The 26,905-nt window shown below is 40.1% G+C and overlaps 1 protein-coding gene across 1 annotated transcript; it reads left to right on the top strand.

Annotated features, from left to right (window-relative positions):
* Positions 1–26,621, top strand: LOC136677323 (polymeric immunoglobulin receptor-like). Its single transcript, XM_066654843.1, has 6 exons — positions 1–63; positions 21,859–21,898; positions 22,214–22,270; positions 22,427–22,522; positions 23,670–23,903; positions 26,527–26,621. The coding sequence occupies exons 1-6, from the start codon at positions 1–3 to the stop codon at positions 26,619–26,621; spliced, it is 585 nt and encodes a 194-aa protein (XP_066510940.1).
* Positions 26,622–26,905: the final 284 nt, after the last annotated feature.

Here is a 26,905-nt window from a genome sequence, read left to right on the forward strand (position 1 = left end):
ATGGGTGAAAGTCCGGCCACCAGGCATTCGCCAAGGAGCCCCTCCCCCAGGCCTGGCTCCAGGGTGAGGCCCTGGTAACCCTACTCCGGGCAAGGGAGGCTGTGTCCATGTTCTTAACTTCATCCTTGTCTTTATGGATCACTCTTTGTCTGGCCCATCACATAGATCCTGAATTCCAAAAATCACTGGAGCAATAAACTGCGGTTATATATTGCTTTGGCCAAGAACAAAAATGATATTTCTTCAACACTTTTCAAAGTGCAGCTGAGGATGTCAGAAGAAACCTGTGAAACTCAACTGAGGTTTCATAAGCATTACTTATTTGTTGAATAGAGTTCATATATTGAGTAATTAGAACATTTATATTATTGTTTTAATAAAAACAGTTCTTTCTAATTACAATTAACCTTGTCTGTGCTTTACTGTATGAGCTACAGTCTGATTTGTGTAACACTGAGTTGTGTTTCTTGTCAGTTACTGTATAACTGTTATTTGTATATATTTTATCCAATTATTACTTGGCTGATCATGAGTTGTTCAAATGGATTTTAATGTGTTCAGTTCAATAAAGCAACTAAACTTCACATTTATATGTGCATGAAATTTATTTTTCAATAAACTATACAAGACACACCAGGATAGCTACATTCTGAAAATACAATTGCACTGATTTCATCTAGTTAAAAAGCTCATGACTCATAGAGTTGTGGAATAAAACCTGTTTTTGAGATGGTAAGTCCATGTTTTGATGACCATGTACTTGATGGTAACAGCTCGAAAAGGTGGTGACCAGGGTGGGATGTGTCCTTAGCGATGTTATGGGCTCTTTGGAGGCAACAGGAACTGTGTAGGTTCTCCAGGGTAGGAAGCGAACCCGCTGTGATTTTCTCTGCAGACTTGACAATCCCCTCTAGCTCTTTTTTGTGTGCTACAATGCAGCTAGAGAACCACACAACAAAGGATCCTCTTTATGGTGGAATGGTAGAATAACCTACAGTTATTTTTCCTGAGGGTCCTTGGAAAGTAGAATCTCTACTGTCCCTGTTTTAGTTCTGTCGTGGTCAAAACAGGGGCTAAACCATGGCATGTAAACCTTGCAGAGTGCTGATTGTCGAGAGAGTCGTCACTCTACGCCACACAATGCAGACGTCCAGCACCAACTCTCCATCTGCAAAATCTCCAGCTGCAGCAGAGATCACATTTGTTTTTATCCGACTAATGACGGCAGCTCATAATGTGGTCTTTTGAAGAAGTTCAAACATTCCTTGGATTGCTAGTCGATAAAAGAGTCCTGTGGGGACTGTACTCTGCAACTCTGCTGTGATAACTGAAGCACAGAGCCATGTTCAGTCCAAAAATACAATCTGCTGCCCATCAGGAAGATGTTCTCATCTACATTTTTACAATCTATGTGATCTCTGCTGTAGCAGTGCATAGTCAAGCGCAAAACAGAGAAACAAAGCAAACAGATCCAAAGGGCAAATCTTCAAACAGGCAAGAGTAAAAAGATCAAGCATAACCAGACTACAAACAACACAAACGCTTTTATGCACCAACAGGGCAATACTTAGCAACAAACCTAAAACTGACTTTTTATTTTCTCTCTAATGAGCAGGAAGGATAAGCGGGTATGTTTCATATTCAGGGGATTTGTGGTCTCTGATTGGTGGAAGTGGTTACATTGCTGAGGATTCTGGGAACTGTAGTTCTTGAGTAAACAGACTGGTTCTCCTCAACAGGAGGCATAATTTCTCACTCATATTTATCATCATGGAGACTAGTGTAAAGAGACAAATCCAAACTTAGCTGTTGGATTTGTCCAAAAAAAAAAAAAAAAAAACGCATGCATACTGGAACCACTGCAGTTTTTGTACAGTGACATGTAAAGGGCCATCCACATGGGCATCACCCACTTGAAGCCACATTGGTCAAAATTATATTTTATTCTTTTTGTTATAGTTTTTATGCCATAAACAAACAAATGTCAAAAGAAGTGGAAAAAATGAAAAATTATGGGAGTGAGAGAGAGCAAGAAATAGAGAGGACACAGGATGAAGGTGCATTCAAAAGGAAAACCACATACAGAAATAAAGCATGACACAATGTGTATGACCAATGACCTTTTGTCCACTTGTCTGAGGTAGACAAAAGTATTTACAGACACTAAGAAATCATGCTATTTAAAAAATATTCCACATCTAAAAGTTAGTAGACACTTCTTAATGAGTTAATTCTGCTACTGTAAGGTTGACCTACTTAAAAGATAAACTTATGAAACAGCTTAGAGAGAGAAAGCTTTTATGAGCTTCTGCTTTCTGAGGGAATGAGACTCTTATTAACCTGCATACCATTGGCAACAAAGGCATTTATCCTGTCCTTCCAATAAATAAAACAGAGAGGGAAAGAGAGAGAGAGAGAGAGTATTTTAAGAAATGGGAGGTGTTATTAGGTCTCATACGTCTCATACATTTCCAGAGAAAGAAAATGAGGATAGAGGGGATAGTGATTTCAGGATTCTTTATAGAACCATTGTCAAACATGTGCTATATAGAACCACATACATTTTCCATGGACCTGAGGAACCCTTTATAATGCATGGATCCCTTTAATCGTTTATTCATTCACTTTCTGTAAGTGCTTATCCTGTTCAGGGTCACTATGGGTCACACAACTGAAATTAGCCTGAGATATGTATTGGTTTATAGAGGACTGAATAAATTTGTGTTGTTTTAAACAACAGACTGGAGCTTTTCACTGAGGCTGAGATTCAAATCACGATGAAGATCCTAGTCATTTCCTCCCTGTTCCTGATCTCAGGTCAGAAAAATTTACTTCATAATTGAATGCAGCAACAATGCAGAAATTGGAGGTTATTAGCTAAAATGTGTCCACAGGTGTATTTACAAAAGCTGAGCTCTAACAGTTAAAATATCACCAGTTGTTAAATTGTTGTTGTTTGTGTTATTTTTGTATGTAATTACAAATATATGTTGTATATGTATAACCCTACACCGGCTACCCATAAAAATTTGCATTGACTATAAAATACTCCTCTTGGCTTAAAAACCTCTAAAAGGTTTAGGTCCTCAGTATCTCACTGAACTCCACATACCCTATCACCCATCATGTACACTTAGTTCACAGGATGCTGGTCTACTCTTTAGGAAATTATCCTAATGCGTATCTGGTCTACGCATTAGGAAAAACACTGCAGGAGGAAGAGCATTTTCTCACAAAGCTCTGGAATAGTCTCTGGTTAGTGTTCAGAGCTCATACGCACTCTCAACTTTTAAATCTTGATGGAAAGCCTAACTTTTTTTAGGTTTTGGATAATCTTCCACTTTCAGGTTACACTTCTTTACTATGAACCTATGAACCCCTTTATTTGCCCTTTTTTGTCTACTTTTCTTTCTCCTGTCTCCTGCTGCTCTCCCTGATGTTGTCCTGATCCAGCTCTGCCCCTATACATCCTGTACATGATCTTGGCCTTGTCTTACCTTTACCATGCATGGATGCTGTCTTAGTCCAAATGGACTCTGCACCCGCTTTTGTCTTCACTACTGATTGTTTTTGTTTACCTTCATATTACTTATAATCAGTTTACATTTTCTGCTTTGTGTTTTGTTGAGCTCTGTGGTGCTGACCAGAGGAGAATGGGTTCACTGTCACACCTGGCTTGCTCAGAGGATGTCTTGTAAAGCTGCTTTGTGATGACTTCTGTTGTGAAATGTGCAATATAAATAAAATTTAGTTTGATTATATATGTAACTACACATATATTGGAGATGTTTAATACAAATAAAAACACATAATTTGTTTCGTGGATTTGTAGGAGGCATGCAGTTTTGTTCCCTGAGATATTGTATGGAATGTGCTCTGGAAAAATGGTGTGCCATGGCTGTTAGGTCGAGCCATTCTTCGCACTCCCTGTGGGAGCTGTGTTTTTATTCTCAGCAGTAAGTCAGGCTTATATGGTGTAGGCTGTAGACCCCGACAGGATTGTGTCTCGTATCCACTGTTGATGATACTGATAGGGTGGCAAGGCATTAATTATGTATAATAATTATATATTAATATGAATAATGAACCATAAAGCAAAACTCTAAATTTAACAACAGATCTGTTAAGAATGACCATTGGATGCCACTCCTGAGGTAGGGTGTACTGGGAGGAGGCCCTGGGATAAATCCAGGGCTCAAGGAGGGCTTAAATATCCCATATCTGGGAGGCCATCGCAAAGGAAACCTACAGGAGAGTTGTCTAGTGAGTGATTTGATTTGATTGGCAGGACCAGTGGGATGCTACAATGTAACTGGTCTCTCTGGAGGAAGCATTACACTGACCTGCAAAAACTCTGCAGTAAGACCCAAGTTCTTTTGCAAAGTGAAACCAAGTTCTGTCTCAATTCTCAGCCAAAAAGTTGGGTTCAGAAATAAAGGATTTTTATGTTCAATGAGTCCTGTGAGGAAATTAATATTCTCTACATGTAGCTGAGCTTTCAGGAATCTGGATCATATCAGTGTGGAGTAGATGGAGTGTGGAGGAAATATTTCAATCTGACTGTGGTCTCAGGTAATACAATTAATACCTTCTGTAACTGCTTCATCCTGAACAGAATTTGGGTGGGTTGGTAGCCGCTGGAGTCATAATTCCAGGGCAGGAATAAACCCTGGACAGGGTGCAGGTCAATCCCATTTTTATCATCCAACTGATCAACCTCCTTGTTTCTACACATATTGTCCATTCTCTCCAGTCCACTGACCACACAGGAGCACTTTGTACTCTAACTATTTCAACCCAGACTAACACACCACCACCATGTCAGTGTCACTGCAGCATTGAGAATTGTCCTCCACCAAAATGATACCTGCTCTGTGGGGGTGCTCTACTCTGACCATTGAAGTAGAGTGTTAAATGGGTGACCACAGCCCTAGAAAACACACAGAAACAGTATTGTCCTGTTTTTATTTCCCCATTTCAAAACAAAAACTTACACAGTCCCTTCTGGTTCTTTGATATTTTACCCAGTAAATCATCAAGGACAATAGAAGGATGGTGCAGTGGGCGTATGTCCAAAAAGCCTTAGACCACCTTAACAAATTTATTGTGCTCACTTAGTGACACATTAGCAAACTTATAACACCTATCTAGAACAGCTAGGCAACTAACAAATATACTTACCAACTGCCCCAGAACCACCTGAAATACAATAACCATTAAGGGAAACCTTAGCAACAGCATAGCACCCAAATAACCACACCATAGCAACCACTTTGAACACCATAGCAACAACCTGAAGTGACCTGAAGTATCCACTTAGCAAAAACAGTATCATCTTAAACATATATGATTTTGGGGAAGCGCAGTTCTGAGCTCCAAGATTTTTAACTTGAATGGTGTGTTTGAGGGGAAAAAATAACAGTTGATTGCACGTGTCTGAAGTGTAAATTATCTGCAAGTATCAATTCACTGTTTAAATTCCCACAGAAACTCGTTTGTAACTCAAGCTGTTTAGTTTTTTTTAGCACTGTCAGTAGTGTAGTTAGTCATCTCCCAAGTTTGGAGACATTTCCACATTAAGCAATTCAAAACAGCAAAAATAAGTAATTACCCACAAATGGAGCAGGAATAGAGCAACATCCTCATTTCAGTTAATGCTTTTCTACGTTTGGAGTTAGAGTGGTTTTCAGTGCAAACTGAATGGTTTTTTGCTCGTATCCAAAGATGTATGAAAAAAAGGAGAAGATGCTCTTTAAGCTGGCTGTTCCAAATTATACTGAACTGATCTCATCAATCCCATCAAATAATTATTCACTCTTCAGGACCGAAACAAGTCCTTCCAAAAAAGCAGATATTTTTTGGGTGATGGATCATTCTCAGTGCTGCTATGACACTGACGTGGTAGTGGTGTGTTAGTGTGTGTTGTTTTTCCAGTCCTCTTACCACCATTACTGTGCCCCTATGCACAAATTGAGGGTCGTTAGGAGTTGGAGGAGTTTCTAGTGTCCTGTACAGATCCCTGACCTTAGCTCCACTGAAGAGATTTGAACATGGTTTTTTAATGAGATTTCCCTCCAGACTAAAGATGTGTTGTGGCCAAGTGTGCACATACTTTTGGCTGTAAAGCTGATATTATGTAAACAACAAACAGAAAGAAAAAAAATAGAACAATTATGAGAGATATGGCTAAAAAGATCATTTGAATATTAATTAAGCAATTACAAGCAGTGAATTAATGAAATAATGTTTAATTAATTAAGATTTTCTGTATTTTCAAGAATAAGTTTCAACAACACTGGACGCTAAAGAATGCTTAATTGTCACAACAGAGGAGCCAAAAAGCACAATGACCAAAGAGAAATTGGGTAAGACATGATAGATAATATCCATTTTTGTTGACCTGTTAACATAGATACTGTTTATGCTTTATCATATGTGTGCCATATTTTGATTATGTATTTGTACATGGTGGGTTGTAGTACTGTAGTAAATATTATGTAAGTATGTAAAAGCTTCGGACAGTAGAGCAGGTGAATTGTGTACTCTGAAGTGATGTAAGGCCATCTAAAACATCATATTTCATTTTCTTATGTCAATTTTGGGACCCCTGCCAAATGGTTAGTAATCCTCTTCTATCCACTATAGCACCTACTTGATATTTGCTTATCTTGATGTTTATATCATGATTTTTATGGTTTTCGATGATATCCTGCTTATTGACACTAAAATAAAAAACAGGACTTCCATCAGTCTTCCTCTATGAAATCTAGCTTGAGCTCTTTGAAATCTTGTTTTGCAGGGTGTGTCTCTACCAGCATCCAGACAAGAATTAATGACCCAGTGAGTCAACAGATATTTTATTTCCAGACCTTAAAGCAATTGATTTACAGTGATGTGTGATAATTAATAAGGTGTCCTCAGGTTCAGAAGTGTTTGAATATTTCCTTCTCAGCTCAAAGTCAAACCACATCCATAAAAATCAGCTCACTACATAAAAGAACATGGCACTTTACAATTGTATATACTCAGGAAAGATTATCTGGCTGAATGCAATCAAATTCTCACAGCACTGTCCCAGTACTTAGTTTACAGCTTTCCTGGGAGTACGGAGGCTATAACAAAGGCAAATTAAACTACTAGTGATAGCCTTTGTTTCAATAGAACATCAATGTAAATGTTACATAGTGAATGTGTAGTAATTGTCTGATGTTTAGTGTAGCTTGCTGTGTACTGTACGTCTCTCTGTGATGTGGTGACCACTAATAATAGCTTTCAATATCGGTGTGTTTTCAGGCTGATAATGAATATGAAACCAGTTCACCTCAATACCACATCAGGGATCCAGTCTATCACAACCTAAACCCCAGTATCAACCAATCAGATTCAGTGTAGCAGAGTCTAAACCCCAACCAATCAGATTGTGTATAAGAGTTTAAACCAAAATCCAACCAATCAGATACATTCTACCAGGTCATAAAGCTCAATGCCAACCAGTCAGAATCAGTCTACCACAGACTAAACCCAACGTCAACTAATCAGATCCAGTGTACCAGAGTCTAAATCACAACCAATCTGATTTAGTGTATGAGAGTCTAAACCCACCACCAACCAATCAGATTCAGTCTTACAGAGACTAAACCTAAAACCAACCAATAAGATTCTGTCTACCAGAACTTTCACTCCAGCACCAACTCTATAGACACCATACAAGACACACCTCTGCCTGAGACCTACTTCAGAGGGAACTTGATGAGGGACCACTTTGTTTACCACCTGTTCTGCCACCAGGAAATGTGTCAGTGTCTGAAGCCACAGGAACAGGAAGTCCAAGGTGGTGGAGGAGATGGAACAGATGTTGGGTTGTGAAACAGGATCCTATCACACACCAAAACAATAGAGAGGCCTGAGGACCTGTGAATAGATTTCAGATGTTGACTGAAAGTTTTATTAATGACATTGCTTTAAATTAGTATTTTGTTTCTAGGTGGAATAGTTTGTATTTGAATATTTACATCAGTCTGTACATGATCCTACTGTGTGCTCTGTATTACCATATGATTTATGGTTTTCCACATTTTTCTGAAGTGCCCTGCTTCTGTAGATGAGAATAATTATTGCTATCACTACTCAAATCATTTGCCTTTTCACGTTCACCCCCCATCTCCCCCAGCCTGCAATAGGTCTGCACCCACATTGTGTGAATCAGTGTGCTAAATCAGTACATTTCAGTGAGATCAGTGTGAACAGGATAGTAGGGTGGTCTTACAGTGCGGTGGTCTGATGAAAATATCTTTTTTTTTTTTGTTTTTAAGGTGTGTTTATTTTTACCTGTTAATTGTGTATATATTTTATAAGATGTGTCAATGGGATTTAATAAAAATTTGGTTGTAATTTTCAATAAAGAATACAAACTATTTACAGTATTTTACTACTACACCACTGGGAGGTGCAATTTAATTAGAAATCTAAAATGAATGTGTACATAATAATAACAAGAAAAAAAAAAAATTAATACAAAAGTAGGCTAACCTCTTCATACATATACATTTCACACATCTCCAGCTTTTTAGCTATATTAAATGTTTTATTTATTGATATTTTAGCCCTAACACTTTCTTCTAAATAGTCTTAAGCAAGCCACCCCTAGATAAATTTGTGAAGCTGGTCCTATCTTTGGATATGCTAAACCCATGTGAGCTCAATCTGTGCAGATTAGCCCTGAGGAGTCTGGGAAAAGTAGTTCTGAGAACTGGTAGTGCCTGCTCTCATATTGCACTGCATAGGCCCCCTGCTGGTGAATCCTGGTCCCTAAACCTAATCTTAACCCTAATCTTAAACTCCCACTTGCTGGTATCTGGGCTGCAGAGATATATACTTAGTAGACTTTCTGGTTGGTGGAAGAGGGGGTTGTTTCACACATTTGCTGATTAATGACGTATGTAAGATTCTGATACTGGAAACTGCTGAGATATCAATAAATATATGCCAGGCAGTGGCGGATGCTGATCTTTCAAGGAGGGGAAGCTCAATTTCGGCCTACATCATATAATGTGTCGGTTTATTTATACGTAAATTCTACCCTCTGTTCCTTTTCAAGAAAATGATCTGTGACCCTGTCGTACCAACAAGGCGTCTTTTCCAGGGACTTGACTAGTGTCCTCTCAATGGCCAGCAGAGCTAGGCTGCTTAAACGGCCTTGGCCCATGTGAAGTGTGTCCGCCTGTGAGTGCTTTGTGACGGTGGAGGGGCTCAGCAGCACCCGCTGGACAGAAACTGCGATAGAAGTCAGAAAGAGTGATAGAAGTCAGTCTCCAAACACAAGCAGCTACAAAAAACCCACCAGAAATAGAAGCTCGATTTGTCACTAGTTTTTAACAAAGAAAATGCCGCTGTGAGGATTAAGAAAGTCTGGTTCAACTCAGAACAGAATGAACGGATCGTTACACCAAAGGGTCGCTGATTCGCTCATTTCGCTGTCAATCAACAAGAGATTCAGCCTCAGACAGATCATCCAATCATCATGCAGAAGCTGAGCGTCCGGGCCAGCCGAGGCCAGCCCACTGCCCCATAGACCCCCAGAGACGCTGAGCGTCCGATGGGCGGGACAAAGCCCAGCATTTATCCAATCACTCGTCTCGTTTCCCTGCACTTCGCTGCTTCTCCATTGAACTCTGTGGACACTGCGTCCTCACTGTTTAAATCACTGCGAACCTGCGGGAAAGCCACGTCTTTACCAGTCATAAGAAGCTGATTCTGAACAAAAGTTGAGCGCGTTGTAGTGCATATTTATTCAGTAACATGTACACACAACAGTATATATTTGATCACTTATTTTTTGACATTTTAGGGGAAGCTGAGCTTCCCTTGCAATCGCCTCTGATGCCAGGCATATGATTACGCCCACCCTCAACAACCACAGTCAGAGGAAGTGACTACACATTGGCCCAGAGAGAGAGAGAGAGAGAGAGAGAGAAAGAGAGAGAGAGAGAAAACTAAAACTCAACACAAGAGTTGTGTTGCAACAAGGTCCAGGGTTACAAGAGGCTCCAGAAAGCCCTACGTCTGTGACGTCCTCTGCTCGCACCGTCCCAACTCATCTCCAGGGAAAGTAAGGTCACTTGATCATTTCATAACTCAGATGTTGGTGCTGAGTGTGTTCCTAGGGTGACCACCTCCAGACAGTATTAGTGGTATTAGTGGTATATATTAGTGGTATATGCAGACCCCAAGACATTACTTCAGAAAATTAGAGAAAACAGAGAGCTTTTATTTCGACGCACCCTCATTTCGGGGACTCTAACCAGGACACCGAGCCAGATTCTTCAACTGACGTCACAACGCTCTGAGAGCACCTGAAGCGGCCTGCCCCATAAGTGATGACTCCTGAGTGAACCCAGCCTCAGCAGCTCCCATGGGGAGAACCGGAAGTGCTAGTCTTGGACTCTGCTGTCACCGCAACGGAACCACTGTACACATCGGTTGGTCGACCTGCTGATGTCTAATTAAGTCTCTTGATAAATGTACATATTAATTAACTTCATTTAGCAACACATATTAGTCACAAGTCATATAGCCTACCCAATTATTAAGTCATAAGATGGGCTTCACCTTTGTTGATCCCACTGTTAAAATTTGATAATTATGCTATGTATCAAATAATTATTATTCCTTTTTAATGAAGTATTCTTTGATTTGAAATAATACTGTGTATAGAGTTTATTCAAAAAGTCTGAAAATCCTGAAACTCACTCCCTAGCGTGAACATTATCCCATCCATCCATCCATTATCTGTAACCGCTTATCCAATTTAGGGTCGCGGGGGGTCCAGAGCCTACCTGGAATCATCAGGCGCAAGGCGGGAATACACCCTGGAGGGGACGCCAGTCCTTCACAGGGCAACACAGACACACACACATTCACACCTACGGACACTTTCGAGTCGCCAATCCACCTGCAACGTGTGTTTTTGGACTGTGAGAGGAAACCGGAGCACCCGGAGGAAACCCACGTGGACACGGGGAGAACACACCAACTCCTCACAGACAGTCACCCGGAGCGGGAATCGAACCCACAACCTCCAGGCCCCTGGAGCTGTGTGACTGCGACACCATTAAGCAGAAATAATTCAAATACTGTTACCACGCTACAAAGGCGAACATCAAAAGCATGCACAAAAGCATGGGAAAGAGATGTGTACCTGCAAAACACATTGTTCAGTCTGAAATGTGAGTGAGTGGGTGAGTGAGTGTGTGAGTTTGGTGGGTGAGTGGGTGGTGTGGGGATGTTTTCTGTCTGATGGATGAATATAGTCTGGATCCCAATACTATTGGAACACAATATTTCTGAGTTTCAAATCAGTCAGATTTGACCAGAACACTACAGGAGGGTTAAAGAGGTGTTGGAGACCCCGATAGTTAGCAGGGGAATTAAAGCCTGTCCCTCTCCCTCGCAGTGCAGTGTCTCTCACGGCACACTCTCCCACTCATGACAGTGTTCAGGCACTGGCATGAAAGATTAAGACACTATCTGACCCAAAAGGTTATAGGTGCGCATATCAACAGCTTGATTGACATAGGACTCAGCCTGTCGACTAAGGCTTTTATTGCTCTCCTCTGAACTGTTGGGTAAAAGGATAAAATTGCTGTACGACATAAAGCAGGACATGTGGTCATCCTATGTGTGTATGTGATAAAGTACAGCTCCCTTTTAGAAGTTAGGGTAATTATCACAGAGTAATTCCCTCATGTTATTTATTTCCCTCCTCCCTCATGCATCAATGTAATCCATTTCATTTTATGAATGTACAATCAATATTCAATTTCTGATACTGCATTTATTAAACCAGTTTTGTTGATGAAACAATCCTTGGTTATTTACTTGTGTGCACTTTTATTGTACAGAATTCTTACTTTCTGGTTCAGTTTTAGGGCCAAGAACCCTCTAGCAGATCAATAAGCATAATAATTTATTATTAGCTAATCCTGCTATATTATATGTAATGTCGCTGAACATCATGGCCTCCTTGCCTAAGCTGAAATTGGATAGGTAAAAATGCTACATTCTAATTAAATTTGCATTCCCACCTCCATCTTTGTGTTTGCCATGAGTTCCCAACATGGGAGAATTAACCTCCTCTACAGTGCAGCAGCTGTGTGGTGTCAAGGCCGTACTGATTTAGAGTCTGGGAAAATAGTCATGGTGGCCTGAATGAAGGAAACTGCTAATAGTCAGGCCTAAAAAGAGGGGGCTCTTCCTCTCTATTGGACTTCTGGGAGTCTGAGTTGAACTGCCCCCAATGGAGTTCCCTGGTGTTGGCCTGAGAAAGAAGTAACCCCTGATGTATTTTGGAGGGCCGATGGGATTTCAGGCAGAATTATTCAAACAGAATTATTGTACTATTACTGTCTTACACAGACTTCACAGATTATGTGACTGCTGTGTTTAGTGTAATGATCACTCAGCAGGATTGGCTGTGTCAGCACAGGTCAGTTCTTCAATGTCAGAATTGAGAACAGAACTTTTCAGGTGTTCAATGATAGTTCAAACTTCCGTCCAAGCTTGGATTGGGTTTGCATTAATTATAAAGTAACTAGATCTGAAAGAGATAGTGTGTGTGTGTGTGTGTGTGTGTGTGAGAGAGAGAGAGAGAGAGAGAGAGAGAGAGAGAGAGAGAGTGTGCGTGTGTGTGTGTGTGTGTGTGTGCGCATGTGTGTGTGTTTGTGGTTATGTACTGGTGTAAACATAAAGGTAATCACCTGTAATCACTGTCAGGTTCACACCATGACTCCATCTTCCAGATTATCCACACTGATACATTCCAGTATCTTCTGATCTCAGTTGGTTTATCAGCACTGTCAACAGCCAGGAGTTATCAGAAACAGAAATCCAGTATTTTCAGTATCGTGAAGAAGATGCTGAAAAAGACTTGTACACCGACACCATTCTTTTGTTGCAAATATTCAGGTTTATTACAATGAAAAAACAGCATCTTAACAAGCACCAATGGACAGCTTGTTGAAAAGTTGGCCAATGTCTTCTGACTTCAGTCCAAAGCTCCTCCGTTTATATAGGTTGGTTGTTTTTGTGAAACTAAGGTAAATATATTTACTAAGGTAAGCATTTTATTTACTTAATCTTATCTGTCTTGGACTGAGAGACCTATCTCTAGTGAGTCCTGGACCTTTAGACTAGGGACCCCTGATCTAATTATAACAATCCATTAAAGAAATCATGTGGTATTTTAGACACATTTTCACATGTGGCAAATCTCTATGTACAATAATTTATACTTAATAACTTATACATGAGTGGACATTAAATTATATTATTTGTAAAATATACATCTCTCTCTCTCTCTCTCTCTCTCCCTCCTCTGCTCCAACCTCACTGAATCCATCAGTTAATCCCTTATCCCTGAGCTTGATCATGTTTGATACAAAAACATGTCCTAATATGTTTACTCAACAAATTGTGAGATGTTTTATAATATTCATGTTTTATTATAATGTTTAAAGTCTGTGATGTGTATCACATATCAACTCTCCCTGCTGTTACGAGGAAGTTCTAGGATTTTGTGAGATTTTTAATCAATTCACACCCCTAATATTAATGTCCTTCTGTGGATCCCCACAGAGCAGATATGATTGGGGTAGTGGATCGTTCTCAGAAATTCTGCGATGAGAAAGATGGTAAAATTAAATTGTTCAGTCTTAAAAAGATGGAACGTTTTAATTAATCTGTAAATTACAATACATTTTGATGAATTCATTTCAATTTTAATCAGTCCACAGCCCTGGTATAAGCTAATTTACTGTGTTTGACAGGTCCATGTTGTTCGGGTCCAGAGAGAGTGACTGGTTTTCTGAGAGACACTGTCACTATCAGCTGTTCATATCCAGAGGAGTTTACTACAACATGTAAAACTTTCTACAAACAGACCAGCGGCGATTACTCTAGGACTGCAAGAGAAGCTCAGCTTCCCCTAAAATGTCAAAAAAAAAAAAAGATCAAATATATACTGTTGTGTGTACATGTCACTGAATAAATATGCACTACAATGCGCTCAACTTTTGTTCAGAATCAGCTTCTTATCACTGGTAAAGACGCGGCTTTCCTCTCAATCATTCCCCCAGCTTCAGTGCTTTAAACAGTGAGGACGCTGAGTGTCCACAGAGTTCAATAGCGAAGCAGCGAAGTGCAGCGAAACGAGACGAGTGATTGGATAAATACTGGGCTTTGTCCCGCCCATCGGACGCTCAGCGTCTCTGGGGGTCTATGGGGCAGTGGGCTGGCCTCGGCTGGCCCGGACGCTCAGCTTCTGCATGATGATTGGATGATCTGTCTGAGGCTGAATCCCTTTTTGATTGACAGCGAAATGAGCGAATCAGCGATCCTTTGGTGTAGAGATCCGTGGGAGCATTACATTTTCATTCTGTTCTGAGTTGAACCAGACTTTCTTAAACCTCTTAGCGGCATTTTCTTTGTTAAAAACGACTAGCGACAAATCGAGCTTCTATTTCTGGTGGGTTTTTTGTAGCTGCTTGTGTTTGGAGACTGACTTCTATCACTCTTTCTGACTTCTATCGCAGTTTCTGTCCAGCGGGTGCTGCTGAGCCCCTCCACCGTCACAAAGCACTCACAGGCGGACACACTTCACATGGGCCAAGGCCGTTTAAGCAGCCTAGCTCTGCTGGCCATTGAGAGGACACTAGTCAAGTCCCGGGAAAAGACGCCTTGTTGGTACGACAGGGTCACAGATCATTTTCTTAAAAGGAACAGAGGGTAGAATTTACGTATAAATAAACCGACACATTTTATGATGTAGGCCGAAATTGAGCTTCCCCTCCTTGAAAGACCAGCATCCGCCACTGATTTATATATATATATATATATATATATATATATATATATGAAAAGGACAGTGGAGTGCACTGTAAATGTAATTGTTTATGCTTTATGTGCTTTATGTGTTGTCAGTTCTTGTCATTATATCTGTATATGTTTTACCAATTTATAACTTGGCTGATCATGAGTTGGTCTAATGGATTTTAATATGTTCAGTTCAATAAAGCAAATAAACTTCACATTTATATGTGCATGAAATTTACTTTACAATAAAGTATACAAGACACACCAGGATAGATACATTCTCAAAATAAAATTGCACCAATTTCATCTTTAAAAGCATTTATTACTCATACAGCTGTGGGATAAAAGCTGTTTTTGAGATGGTTAGTCCATATTTTGATGGCTCTGTACTTGTACGTGTGCTTGATGGTAACAGTTAGAAAAGGCGGTGACCAGGGTGGGATGTGTCGTTAGTGATGTTATGGACTACATGAACTGTGTAGGTTCTCCAGGGCAGGAAGAGAGCACTCTGTGGTTTTCTCTGCAGACAATCCCCTGTAGCTCTTTTTTGTGTGCTACACTGCAGCTAGAGAACCACACAAAAAAGTGTAGGTGAGGATCATCTTTATGGTGAAATGGTAGAATAACCAGCAGTTATTTTTCATGAGGGCCCCCAGAAAGTAGAATCTTTACTGTGCCTTTTCAGTTCTGTGGTGTTCACACCACAAGTTAGGTCAAAACAGGGACTAACCCATGGCATGCAAACCTTGCAGAGCACTGATTGTCCAGAGAGAGTCATTACTCTACTCCATGGAATGCAGTCGTCCAGCACCAAATCTTCATCTGTAAAATCTCCAGCAGCAGCAGAGGTCACATTTGTTTTTTTGTCTTTTGAAGAGGTTCAAATGCTCCTTGGATCGGCCGATGAAAGAATCCAGCAAGAGCTGGATGCCATGTTCAGTCCAAAAAATAACAATCTGCTGCCCATCAGGAATAAGTTCTCATCCACATTTTTAGAAAGGTCAGAGCATCACTAATTGCAACATGCTTCCAGGCTACTATATTTCACCCACTGTCATAAAATAAATCTAACTAAAGGGCAATCCATGTGATCTCTGCTGTAACAGTCCATAGTCAAGCCAAAAACAGAGAAACAAAACAAACAGATCCAAAGGGCATATCTGCGTAGAGAAAAAAGATAAACAGGCAACAGTAAAAAGATCAAGCATAACCAGACTACAAACAAGCCAAGCTCATTTTATGCAAAAACAGGGCAATACTTAGTAACAATCCTAAAACTGACTTTTTATATTGTCTCTAATGAGCAGGAAGGATAAACAGGTATGTTTCATATTCAGGGGATTTGGACCAGTGAAGAGGTTTCTGATTGGTGGGAGTGGTCATGGGACATCCCTGAGGATTCTGGAAATTGTAGTTCACGAGTAAACAGACTGATTCCTCTCAGCAGGAGGCATAACAACTGCTCACTCAAATGTATCACCATAAAGTGCATGGAGATAATTGTAAAGAGGCAAATCAAAACCTAGCTGCCCCACCCCAAACAGACACACACACACACACACACAACCCTCGAACCACTGCAGTTTTTGTACAATGACATATAGTGGGCCATCCACATGGGCATCACCCACTTGAACCCACATTGATCAAAATTATATTCTATTCTATTTGTTATAGTTTTATTCCCTAAATAAACAAAGATCAGAACAAGTGGAAAAAATAAAAAATTATGGGAGTGAGAGAGAGCAAGAGAGAGAGAGAGAGAGAGAGAGAGAGAGAGAGAGAGAGAGAGAGAGTACAGGATGAAGGTGTGTTCAACAGGAAAACCACACAGAGTATGATGCAATGAGTAACTAACAACTTAGCAAACATCAAAAATAACATAGGAACCATCTAGAACACCTTAGAAATTACAAATATACTTTAGCAACTGCCCCGGAACCACCTGAAATACAATAACCACTAAGGAAACTTTTAGCTTAGCACCCAAATAACCACACCATAGCAACCCATTTGAACACCATAGCAACCACCTGAAGTAAAAAAGTATCCACTTAGCAAAAACAGTATCATCTTAAATCTATGATTATGGGGAAACGCAGTTCTGAGCTCCAAGTTTTTAAGTTGAATGATGTGTTTGAGGGGAAAAAACAACAGTTGATTGTAGATGTCTGAAGTGTAACTTATCAGCAAGTATCAATTCACTGTTTGAATTCCCACAGAAACTCATTTGTAACTTGAGCTTTTTTGTTTTGTAGCACTGTCAGTGATGCAATTAGTCATCTCCCAAGTTTGGAGACATTTACACCTTAAGTGATTCGAAACAGCAAAAATTACCCACAAATGGAGCAGGAATGGAGCAATATCCTTTTCTAGTTGTTGAAATGATTGCGGATGAACTAACTGACTCTGTACTGATGACAGATCCATGTTGTATGGGACCAAAGAAAATCATGGCATATCTGGGACAGAGTGTCTCCATCATTTTCTCGTATCTAAAGATGTATGAAAAAAAGGAGAAGATGCCCATTAAGCAGGATGTTCCCAGTTATACTGAACTGATCAGTACCCCATGGTCTTGGAGTGAAAGATTGTCCATATCTGAAGATGGGAGTGTAAAGTTTTCATTGTCTTTAAAGTTGTCACTGATGTGAGAAAAAAAAGATGCAGGACTGTATTCCTGTGCCATGGAGAAAACCAGGGAGTTAATTTCATATGTCTCCCTTTTCACTGAGATTCATCTCCAAGTCACGGGTGAGTTACATTTTTTTTCCCCTATCAGTTAATGAGACTATCAAACAATGAGACAGTAAACCAGTTATTTCTTTTAACTGTAACAAGTCTTCAATTGTTTGAGTTCCTTGTTTGACATAAGAAATATTTCCGTGTGTTCAATATAATTGTAAATATCTGTGACCAGAAACTTTAATGGTGCTATGCTTCTCACATCAAGTGAAGAGACTTCAGCATTGCCCCTTGTCTGAGTCTCTCCATTCAGTTTAAGTGGTCCTTAAACTGCAAACTCTGTGGAAAAATTGTGTGGAATTATACAACAGTTAGTTCCGGTTATGCACTCTTGTTGAGAAGTGTTCAAAAGCATTCTTTATTTAGTGATAAGAGCACCTTTATTTTCACATCCATTATATTATTTCACTGTTGCCAACAACTCTCTTTATGCTGCAGCTCACATTATCACATTTTTCACCACAAAATAAACTTCAATTAATTTTTCACACCAATGAACTCTCTTCAGTTCGAGAATAATATTACAGATAAAAATCATGTACCAATAATACTCATTCACTATGGAGCCCCTAAGGTGACACTGTGTATTTTCTTAATTATTTGTGGCCATGAAATAATATACTGAGGCCACAAAATAGTATTTTGAGGCCACAAAACTAATAATTAGACACAAATTCAACAGGGAAACATGAACATTATAGCTCACTAAACATGATTTTCAACATAAAACACTGAACGCAGAAACCGGTATGTAATGGCAGACCCCTACGAAAGACGTAGAGAGACAAGCAGTCAGATTCAGAGTCAAAATCACAAAACTAGCTAATCAGATTCAGTATCTCAGAGCCTAAGCTCAACTCCATCCAATCAGATTCAGTCTTACAGAGTCTAAACCTAAAACCAACCAATAAGATTCTGTCTACCAGAAATTTCACGCCAACACCAACTCTATAGACAGATGTTGGGTTGTGAAGCAGGAGCCTATCATGCACCGTCTAATCCCACACCAAAGCAATAGAAAGGGCTTTTCGGGTCTGCCAAAAAATATGTGTAAATGGGATTTAATTAAATTTTAGTTGTAATTTTCAATAAAGAATATAAATGTTTTAAAGTCATTTACTACTGCACCACTGGGAGGTGCAATTTAATTAGAAATCTACCACAAATGTTTACAGTTGTTAGAAAATGTATAATAATAACAACACAAAAAAGCCCCACAAATAATTAACACAAAAAAAGATGTTAACCTCTTCACACATACAAATCCAACATATCTTCATCTTTTTAGCTCTATTAAATCTGATTTATTTATTTATTTTGACATTTTAGCCCTAATACTTTCTTCTAAGCTTTCTCCTATCTCTGAATACTGAACCCATGTGAGCTCAGTCTGTGCTGATTATCCCTGAGGAGTCTGGGAAATGTAGTTCTGAGAACTGGTGGCGCCTGCTCTCATATTGCACCATGTAGGCACCTGGCTGGTGAACCCTCTTGCTGGTGTATTCCAGAAAAAACAGGCTGGAAGCACCTACAAGTGGGAGGTACAGTCTAATCCTAAACCTATTCCTAACCCTAACCTCCCACTTGCTGGTCTCCAGGCTGCAGAGATATATACTTGGTAGACTTTGTGGGTGGTGGTGGAGGAGGAAGTGGTTTTTTTTTCCCACATTTGCAGACTGATGACGTATGTAAGAGTCTGATACTGGAAACTGCTGAGATATCAATAAATATGTATGTATCAGCCACATGACTTTGTCCACCCTCGAATGTCACAGTCAGAGGAAGTGATTGCACATTGGCCCAGAGAGAGAGAGAGAGAGAGAACTAAAACTCAACAAGTGTTGTGCTGCAACAAGGTCCATGGCTACAAGAAGCTCTAGAAAGCCCTACGTCTGTGACGTCCTCTGCTCTTAACTCATCTCTATGGAAAGTAAGGTCACTAAGTCATTTCATAACTCAGAGGCTGGTATTGAGTGTGTTCCTAGGGTCACCACCTCCAGACAGACAAAATGAGGAACAAGTAGCACATTTAAGTGGGACAATGGGACACACACACACACACACACACACACACACAATAACATTAAGCTTAAAATATATTCTCAATCTAATTTACCAAGAAACATTTATTTTTCCCTTTCAACCCCACCATCCAAAGGCTTAAGACACTACCTCACCCAAAAGGTTAAGACTCTACCTCACCCAAAAGATTAAGACTCTACCTCACCCAAAAGATAACCCAAATTTAAGGCATAGGCCTACACTATATGAACAAGTATGTTATGCTGTGTTATAAATGATTGTCACTTCTGCTGCAGACATTTTATCAAGCTGGGGATCATTTGGATTAATGAAGAATGATTGGCACGTTTCTTATTGTTGTGCTCTTTTCCTGTGAGACTCATAAGCACCATGTCGCTTCACATCTTATTCTCCACCATTGTCACACTTCCTGCTGTTTCTGTGTTTTCTGGCTTCCCTTGTCTACCATGTGTTTTTTAACTCCTGGCCCTCTTTTGTTTTGATTCTTATTGAGGAGGCGTTCGTGCTCGTGTCAACAGCTTGATTGACATAGGACTCAGCTTGCTGACTAATGCTTTTATTGCTCTCCTCTGAACTATTGGATAAAAGGATACAATTGCTGTACAACATTAAGTAGGACATGTGGTCATTCTATGTGTTTCTGGGATAAACTGCAGCTCCCTTTTAGAAGTTAGGGTAATTATCATGAAGAAATTCCCTCATGTTATTTATTTCCCTCTTCCCTCGTGCATCAATGTAGTCCATTTCATTGTATGAATGTATAATCAATATTCAATTTCTGATACTGCATTTAATAAACCAGTTTTGTTGATGAAACAATCCTTGGTTGATTTGTAGGTGCACTTTATGGTATGGTATCCTTTATTGTATGGAACACTACATTATAATTAAACTTTCTGTTCACACCTCAGCATGTGCCTCCACCTTTGTGTTTGCCATGAGTTCCCAACATGGGAGAATTAACCTCCTCTACAGTAAAGCAGCTGTTTGGTGTCAAGGCCGTACTGAGTTAGAGTCTGGGAAAATAGTCAGATCAGTGGTGGCCTGGGTGAAGGAAGCTGCTAATAGTCAGGCCTACAAAGAGGGGGCTCTTCCTCTCTATTGGATGTTTGGGAGTCTGATTTGAACTGCCCCAGAAGGAGTTCCATGGTGTTTGCCTGAGATAGAAGTAACCCCTGATGTATTTTGGAGGGCCAATGAGGTTCCAGGCTGGCCATTGTGCCTCATCCATTACCCCGTAGAAGTGTGCAGAATGAGGTGCAAGTGGTTGTCTGCTGTCTTAGGTCTGTTCTCTGAACAAAACCGAATTATAGAACTATCGCTGTCTTCCACAGACTTCACAGACTATGTGACTGCTGTGTTAAATGTAATGATCACTCAGCAGGATTGGCTGTGTCAGCTCAGGTCAGTCATTCAGTGTCAGAATTGAGAACAGATCTTTTCAAATGTTCAATGATAGTTCAAACTTCCATCGAAGGTTAGGTTGGGTTTGTATTATTTATAAAGTAACAAGAAGATCTAAAAGAGATGAAGAGCAGCAGTGCCAGCAGCTTCTGTAGTGGAAAGTCCACACCATGACTTTGAGGGTTCATTCTTAAAAAAAGGTCCTACAAATGTTTCAGCAATGCCATACAAGGACCACTGATGGTTCCATAAAGAACCAATTTTGTCATCTGATACTGGAACTGCTGAGATATTAATAAACATGCATTTGTTGCATGAATTTGTCCTCCCTCAGCAACCACGGCCTGATGATGTGATTACACATTGACTCTGAGAGAGAGAGAGAGAGAGAGAGAGAGAGAGAGAGAGAGAGAGAGAGAGATTATATATTAATTCACATTTCAAGAGAAAGATGAACTGATGACAGAAGGCAGTGACAGTCTGAGAAAAGAGTATGATAACATATGAGACAAGAGCAGTCAAAAAATGGAGTGGTGGACAGATAATGGACTGAAGTTCATCTGAAAATCTGTGACATTGAAGAACCTCTTTATCGTCACCTTTTGCCAGATCTCAGGTCAGTTTCTTACTTCAGAATTAAGTGCTGAGTATTTTAAGCTTGAGCTGAATTCAGGGTCCACGAGACACCACAGAGACGTTGAGGAGACCTTCTTCTTGTTTATTGTTTCCTGTGAGGATCAGTGAAGCTGGAGTTTCCTGATTTCGAGCACAGAGCCCTGAACTCTGAACATCACTGAGTCTGAGACTCTCCTCATCTTCACCCTCTACCTGATCTCAGGTCAGTTATACACAACCACAGAGACACAACATTAATGTTTCACTCACAGATCAAACTCTGCAATGCTTTAAATCTGAGGGAATTTGGAGCAATTACCATTAACCCATTAAATCTCTGGCCATGAGGAGAACCATTGGCTCAGGAGTTGTTGAATGCTTTTGTTTCAGATTCTAAATATCTGCATGAACATGAATCAGAACACAGCTCATACAAATCATATGTAAATGAAGGTGAACCGGTGAGTGCTTTGTGTAAATCAGGGGGAGGAGCCGGATGATGTGAAGAGATGAGTGAAGTGTTGACTCTGATTGACAGGTGCAGTGGACTGTGCTGATGTGATTGGATTCACAGGAGGAAGTGTTAAAATCACTTGTAAACACAAAGACTATTTATGGGGACCAAAGGTTTTTTGCAAAATGAAAACACAATCTGAGTGTGATTCCACAATATCAACTAATTCAGACAAACACAACTCATGGGTTCAGAACGGCAGGATTTCTGTTTCTGATAACTCCCGGCTGTTGACAGTGCTGATAAACCAACTGAGATCAGAAGATACTGGAATGTATCAGTGTGGAGAATCTGGAAGATGGAGTCATGGTGTGAACCTGACAGTGATTACAGGTGATTACCTTTATGTTTACACCAGTACATAACCACAAACACACACACATGCGCACACACACACACACATACACACACTCTCTCTCTCTCTCTCTCTCTCTCTCTCTCTCTCTCTCTTCTGTGCTCCAACCTCACTGAATCAATCTGTTTATCCCCTATCCCTTATCACAGAGCAGATATGATTGGGGTGGTGGATTGTTCTCAGAAATTCTGTGATGAGAATGATGGTAAAATTAAATTGTTCAGTCTTAAAAAGATGGAAATTTTTAATTAATCGGTTAATTACAATTCATTTTGATGAATTTCAATTTTAATCAGTCCACAGCCCTGGTATAAGCTAATTTACTGTGTTTGACAGGTCCATGTTGTTCAGGTCCAGAGAGAGTGACTGGTTTTCTGAGAGACACTGTCACTATCAGCTGTTCATATCCAGAGGAGTTTACTACAACACGTAAAACTTTCTACAAACAGACCAGCGGCGATTACTCTAGGACTGCAAGAGAAGCTCAGCTTCCCCTAAAATGTCAAAAAAAAAAAAAAGATCAAATATATACTGTTGTGTGTACACGTCACTGAATAAATATGCACTACAATGCGCTCAACTTTTGTTCAGAATCAGCTTCTTATCACTGGTAAAAACGGGGCTTTCCTCTCAATCATTCCCCCAGCTTCAGTGCTTTAAACGGAGTTCAATAGCAAAGCAGCGAAGTGCAGCGAAACGAGATGAGTCATTGGATAAATGCTGGGCTTTGTCCCGCCCATCGGACGCTCAGCGTCTCTGAGGGTCTATGGGGCAGTGGGCTGGCCTCGGCTGGCCCGGACGCTCAGCTTCTGCATGATGATTGGATGATCTGTCTGAGGCTGAATCCCTTTTTGATTGAGAGAGAAATGAGCAAATCAGCGATCCTTTGGTGTAAAGATCCGTGGGAGCACAGGCGGACACACTTCACATGGGCCAAGGCCGTTTAAGCAGCCTAGCTCTGCTGGCCGTTGGGAGGACACTAGTCAAGTCCCGGGAAAAGACGCCTTGTTGGTACGACAGCGTCACAGATCATTTTCTTAAAAGGAACAGAGGGTAGAATTTACTTATAAATAAACCGACACATTTTATGATGTAGGCCGAAATTGAGCTTCCCCTCCTTGAAAGACCAGCATCCACCACTGAAACAGACCAATGGAAATATAGATTTAATCACAGATACCACAGAGTATCAGAGCGACAGATTCTCCATCTCTGACGACACAAGCACTAAAGTTGTCAGTGTGAGAATCAGTGATGTGAGAGAAGAAGATGAAGGAGTTTATTACTGTGGAGCTGTGGGAGGAGGAGGATCAGTCAGTTATGAATCCCTCTTCACAGAGATTCAGCTACAGGTCACTGGTGAGATACAATGTTCTGTAATGATTTTACACTGTGGTGTAAAGACATGACCAGGTCTTTGGGAACCTTATATTTATTTGTAGATTCACCTTATAAAGCAGAACTGACTATTATCTATGTCAGTTTCCATGAAAGGCACAGGTATGTTTGCATTCAGATCCTTGTTAACATTGACATACAGTGTAGTGTTACTAACACGTTATAATACATACAGTACATAAGTTTAAAAGTGGAGACGTGTGTTTTGTTTGTCTGTGTTTTGTATGAAAATAGACCTGAAAATATAGACCTAGAGAACTCTGACCTTCTTTTGTTTGGATTTTACCATTCACTGTTAACCGTAAGATGGTTTGTGTTTGTACTGTTTACATGTTTGTGTGTATTTGAACACCCCTGACTATATTCTTCATCATCGCCTTAAAGGGGAATCAACAGCAGGTGAATCAAGACCCCTTATGGACACAGGTGAGTCTGATGAGACGCTTCTACTGCTTGGTTTGACTCTGAATTTTTGGCTGTGAATGTCTCACTTGATCTTTGTAGTGTCTTGTTCACTGTCCAGTATTTGCCACAATTCCAGGACACTATCAGCAGTCAGAGCATAAGAACATGTCTGATTAGAACTGTTTAGGAAAATGTATTTAAATGTTTACTATAAAACTTGTTCAGCTGAAGGTATCTTAGGCAGCGCATGTCTATAGAAATACCCTCACAATACTTCACTGTTCATCTCTATTTTAGTATTATTCAACATTGTCATTTTTCCCAATATGAAGCTGTTTCAGCTCCGTCCACAAGAACAGACACTGGTTAAGAAGCTGTTGATTTCTTTGCTCTTATTGGCTGCTTTGGTCTGACAAGTCTTGGAAGGGAAACACTTAACTCTATGTCCTCTTTCCTAAGGTTACTTAACCACTGCATGTCATTATTCAGTTGTAATAGATTTTGATTCCGTCAGTTCCAGAAGCTGAATAGGGTAAATGGTAAATTAACCAGTGCATATTCATTTACTGTCTGTAACCACTTACTGTCGGTAACACACACTGGAGGGGGCACCAGTCCTTCACAGGGAGACACACACTTACACATTTACTCATACTTATGGACACTGAGTTGAGTCACACTTATGGAGTCTGAGTTGTCAATGCATCTAGCAATGTGTGCTTTTGGCCTGTGGGAGGAAACTGAAGAGGACTGCAGAAACTGCTCTATGTATTTAAAGGAAGAGGATATCCAGCATTTTCTCTTGTTGTAAACAGTTATGCACTAATTAAAACTTGTACCAGAGAGCAATTTCACTGTAGAGATATTTTACTACCAGGCTTGACCGCAAGCAACAATTTTAAGTATGAACACCAGAGAGCCATATATTTGAATTGATCTGTGTGCTTTCATTTTTATTATCTTGATAGGATATTGTTCATTATGAACAATTTATAGAATCTGTGGAGAATCTGACTGGATCAGTTACTCCATCACAGGGGCGATTCTAGGAACAGACCCTTAGGGGTGTTGAGCCTAGCAGCCCCACAGACTCCACATCAACACCCTCCACCCTGTGCCTACATTGGTCATTTCACTACAATATATAGACAGCTCTCTGTTTAGCCTGTTCATATGACATATTCTACAGCTAAAAAATTAGTTCAGCATTTAGGACTACTCAATGTTTTTTTGTTACACCTGGTCACCCACTGTGGGCAATGAATCCACATCATTTTCACCTTTCTCTCTCACCTGGACCTGGCTGTTTTTCTTGAAAAATATGGGCTAGGAGAGAGCGTGGATTATACACCATTTGGGTGAGGGGAGGGGGTGTGGGGATTGCTGTATTTTTCTGATTAAAATATTTTGTTTTTATCAAAGCTATGGATCTTTTTTTTTTCGCTTTTGAAAACATTTTTTTTAGCTTATGAGAGATAAACTTACATTAAAAAGACATTTTCCTCTTATTTTTAGGCATGCTTAGACTCTGACATTATGGGTGTTGAAGGGTCTAGAAATGCCCATGCTGCATTACCTTTATTTGATCATCTGAAATCATCACACTCCAGGGAGCAGTGCGGAGTGTGGCTGTGGTGTAGCTGCCAGTCTCAGGTCAGATTACTATGTAAGCTGTGAACATGATGATGATTTCAGTTGTATGTGGCAGTCATGGGTGAACAGGGAGAAATACAGAAGGCTCAGAACATAGTCCGGCAGGACTGTAGAAGGCTGGAGAACATATATTCTCAGGCACAGATGCTGATAGTGTAATATTTTCAGTGCACTAGGATTCTGCCAGCTGCATTCTGATTGGATTGCACTCGTGTATCATGGCTCTTATTGGTCCGAGATGAAACATAAAAACTGCTTCCTCCTAAACGTCATGTCAAAATAACTTATGCCTGTCAGTCAGATTCCTTTTCCTGCAGTAGTAGGCAGTTCTTGGCCAAGTTAACTGGCGAAAGTCATTAGAATCTGCTTAGAGAGATTGGGAATGCGAGACTAGGGAACAAATGACTGCCCAAGGAAGTCCAAGACCCATTTATACAGTGAAATACAATGTGTGTAACAATGAATCTGGATTGTATCCCTTCTGATATCACTCCAAATGTGTTCCTTTCATTCCCTTTGTCTACAGGCACCTCTACCATCATCATTATCATCAGTGTGAGTGTGTGTGTGATTTTGCTGCTGATTGGAGGACTGATCTACAAACTCAGACACAGTAAGTAAGAAAATGTGTATACACACGTTAACATTACTCATGCTCACCCATCACTGTGGTCAGAACTTTTACTAAATTTCGTTGTAACAGTCTCTGAATAAGACGCCCTGATAAATAAATACATTTCAGAGATGTGAACAGCACAGTGGAGTGCTCTGCTGTGAATGTCATTTTTTTTTTTTTTGCTTAAAGTTATGTTTCTTGTCAGTTATTATTTTTGTATATGTTTTACCATATTATTACATATGATTTTCAGTTGTTCTAATTAATTTTTATACTTTCAGTTTAAAAA

Source organism: Hoplias malabaricus, chromosome 2 (assembly GCF_029633855.1).
Source record: "Hoplias malabaricus isolate fHopMal1 chromosome 2, fHopMal1.hap1, whole genome shotgun sequence".
In the NCBI taxonomy this organism is placed as follows: domain Eukaryota; kingdom Metazoa; phylum Chordata; class Actinopteri; order Characiformes; family Erythrinidae; genus Hoplias; species Hoplias malabaricus.

Coding starts and splice junctions, on each gene's coding strand:
- LOC136677323 (XM_066654843.1), top strand. CDS start 1: ATGGGTGAAAGTCCGGCCACCAGGCATTCGCCAAGGAGCCCCTCCCCC. Junction 22,271..22,426: donor AGGAAGTGTTAAAATCACTT/GTAAACACAAAG, acceptor GGCTGTTGACAG/TGCTGATAAACCAACTGAGA. Junction 22,523..23,669: donor GAACCTGACAGTGATTACAG/GTGATTACCTTT, acceptor CCTCCTTGAAAG/ACCAGCATCCACCACTGAAA.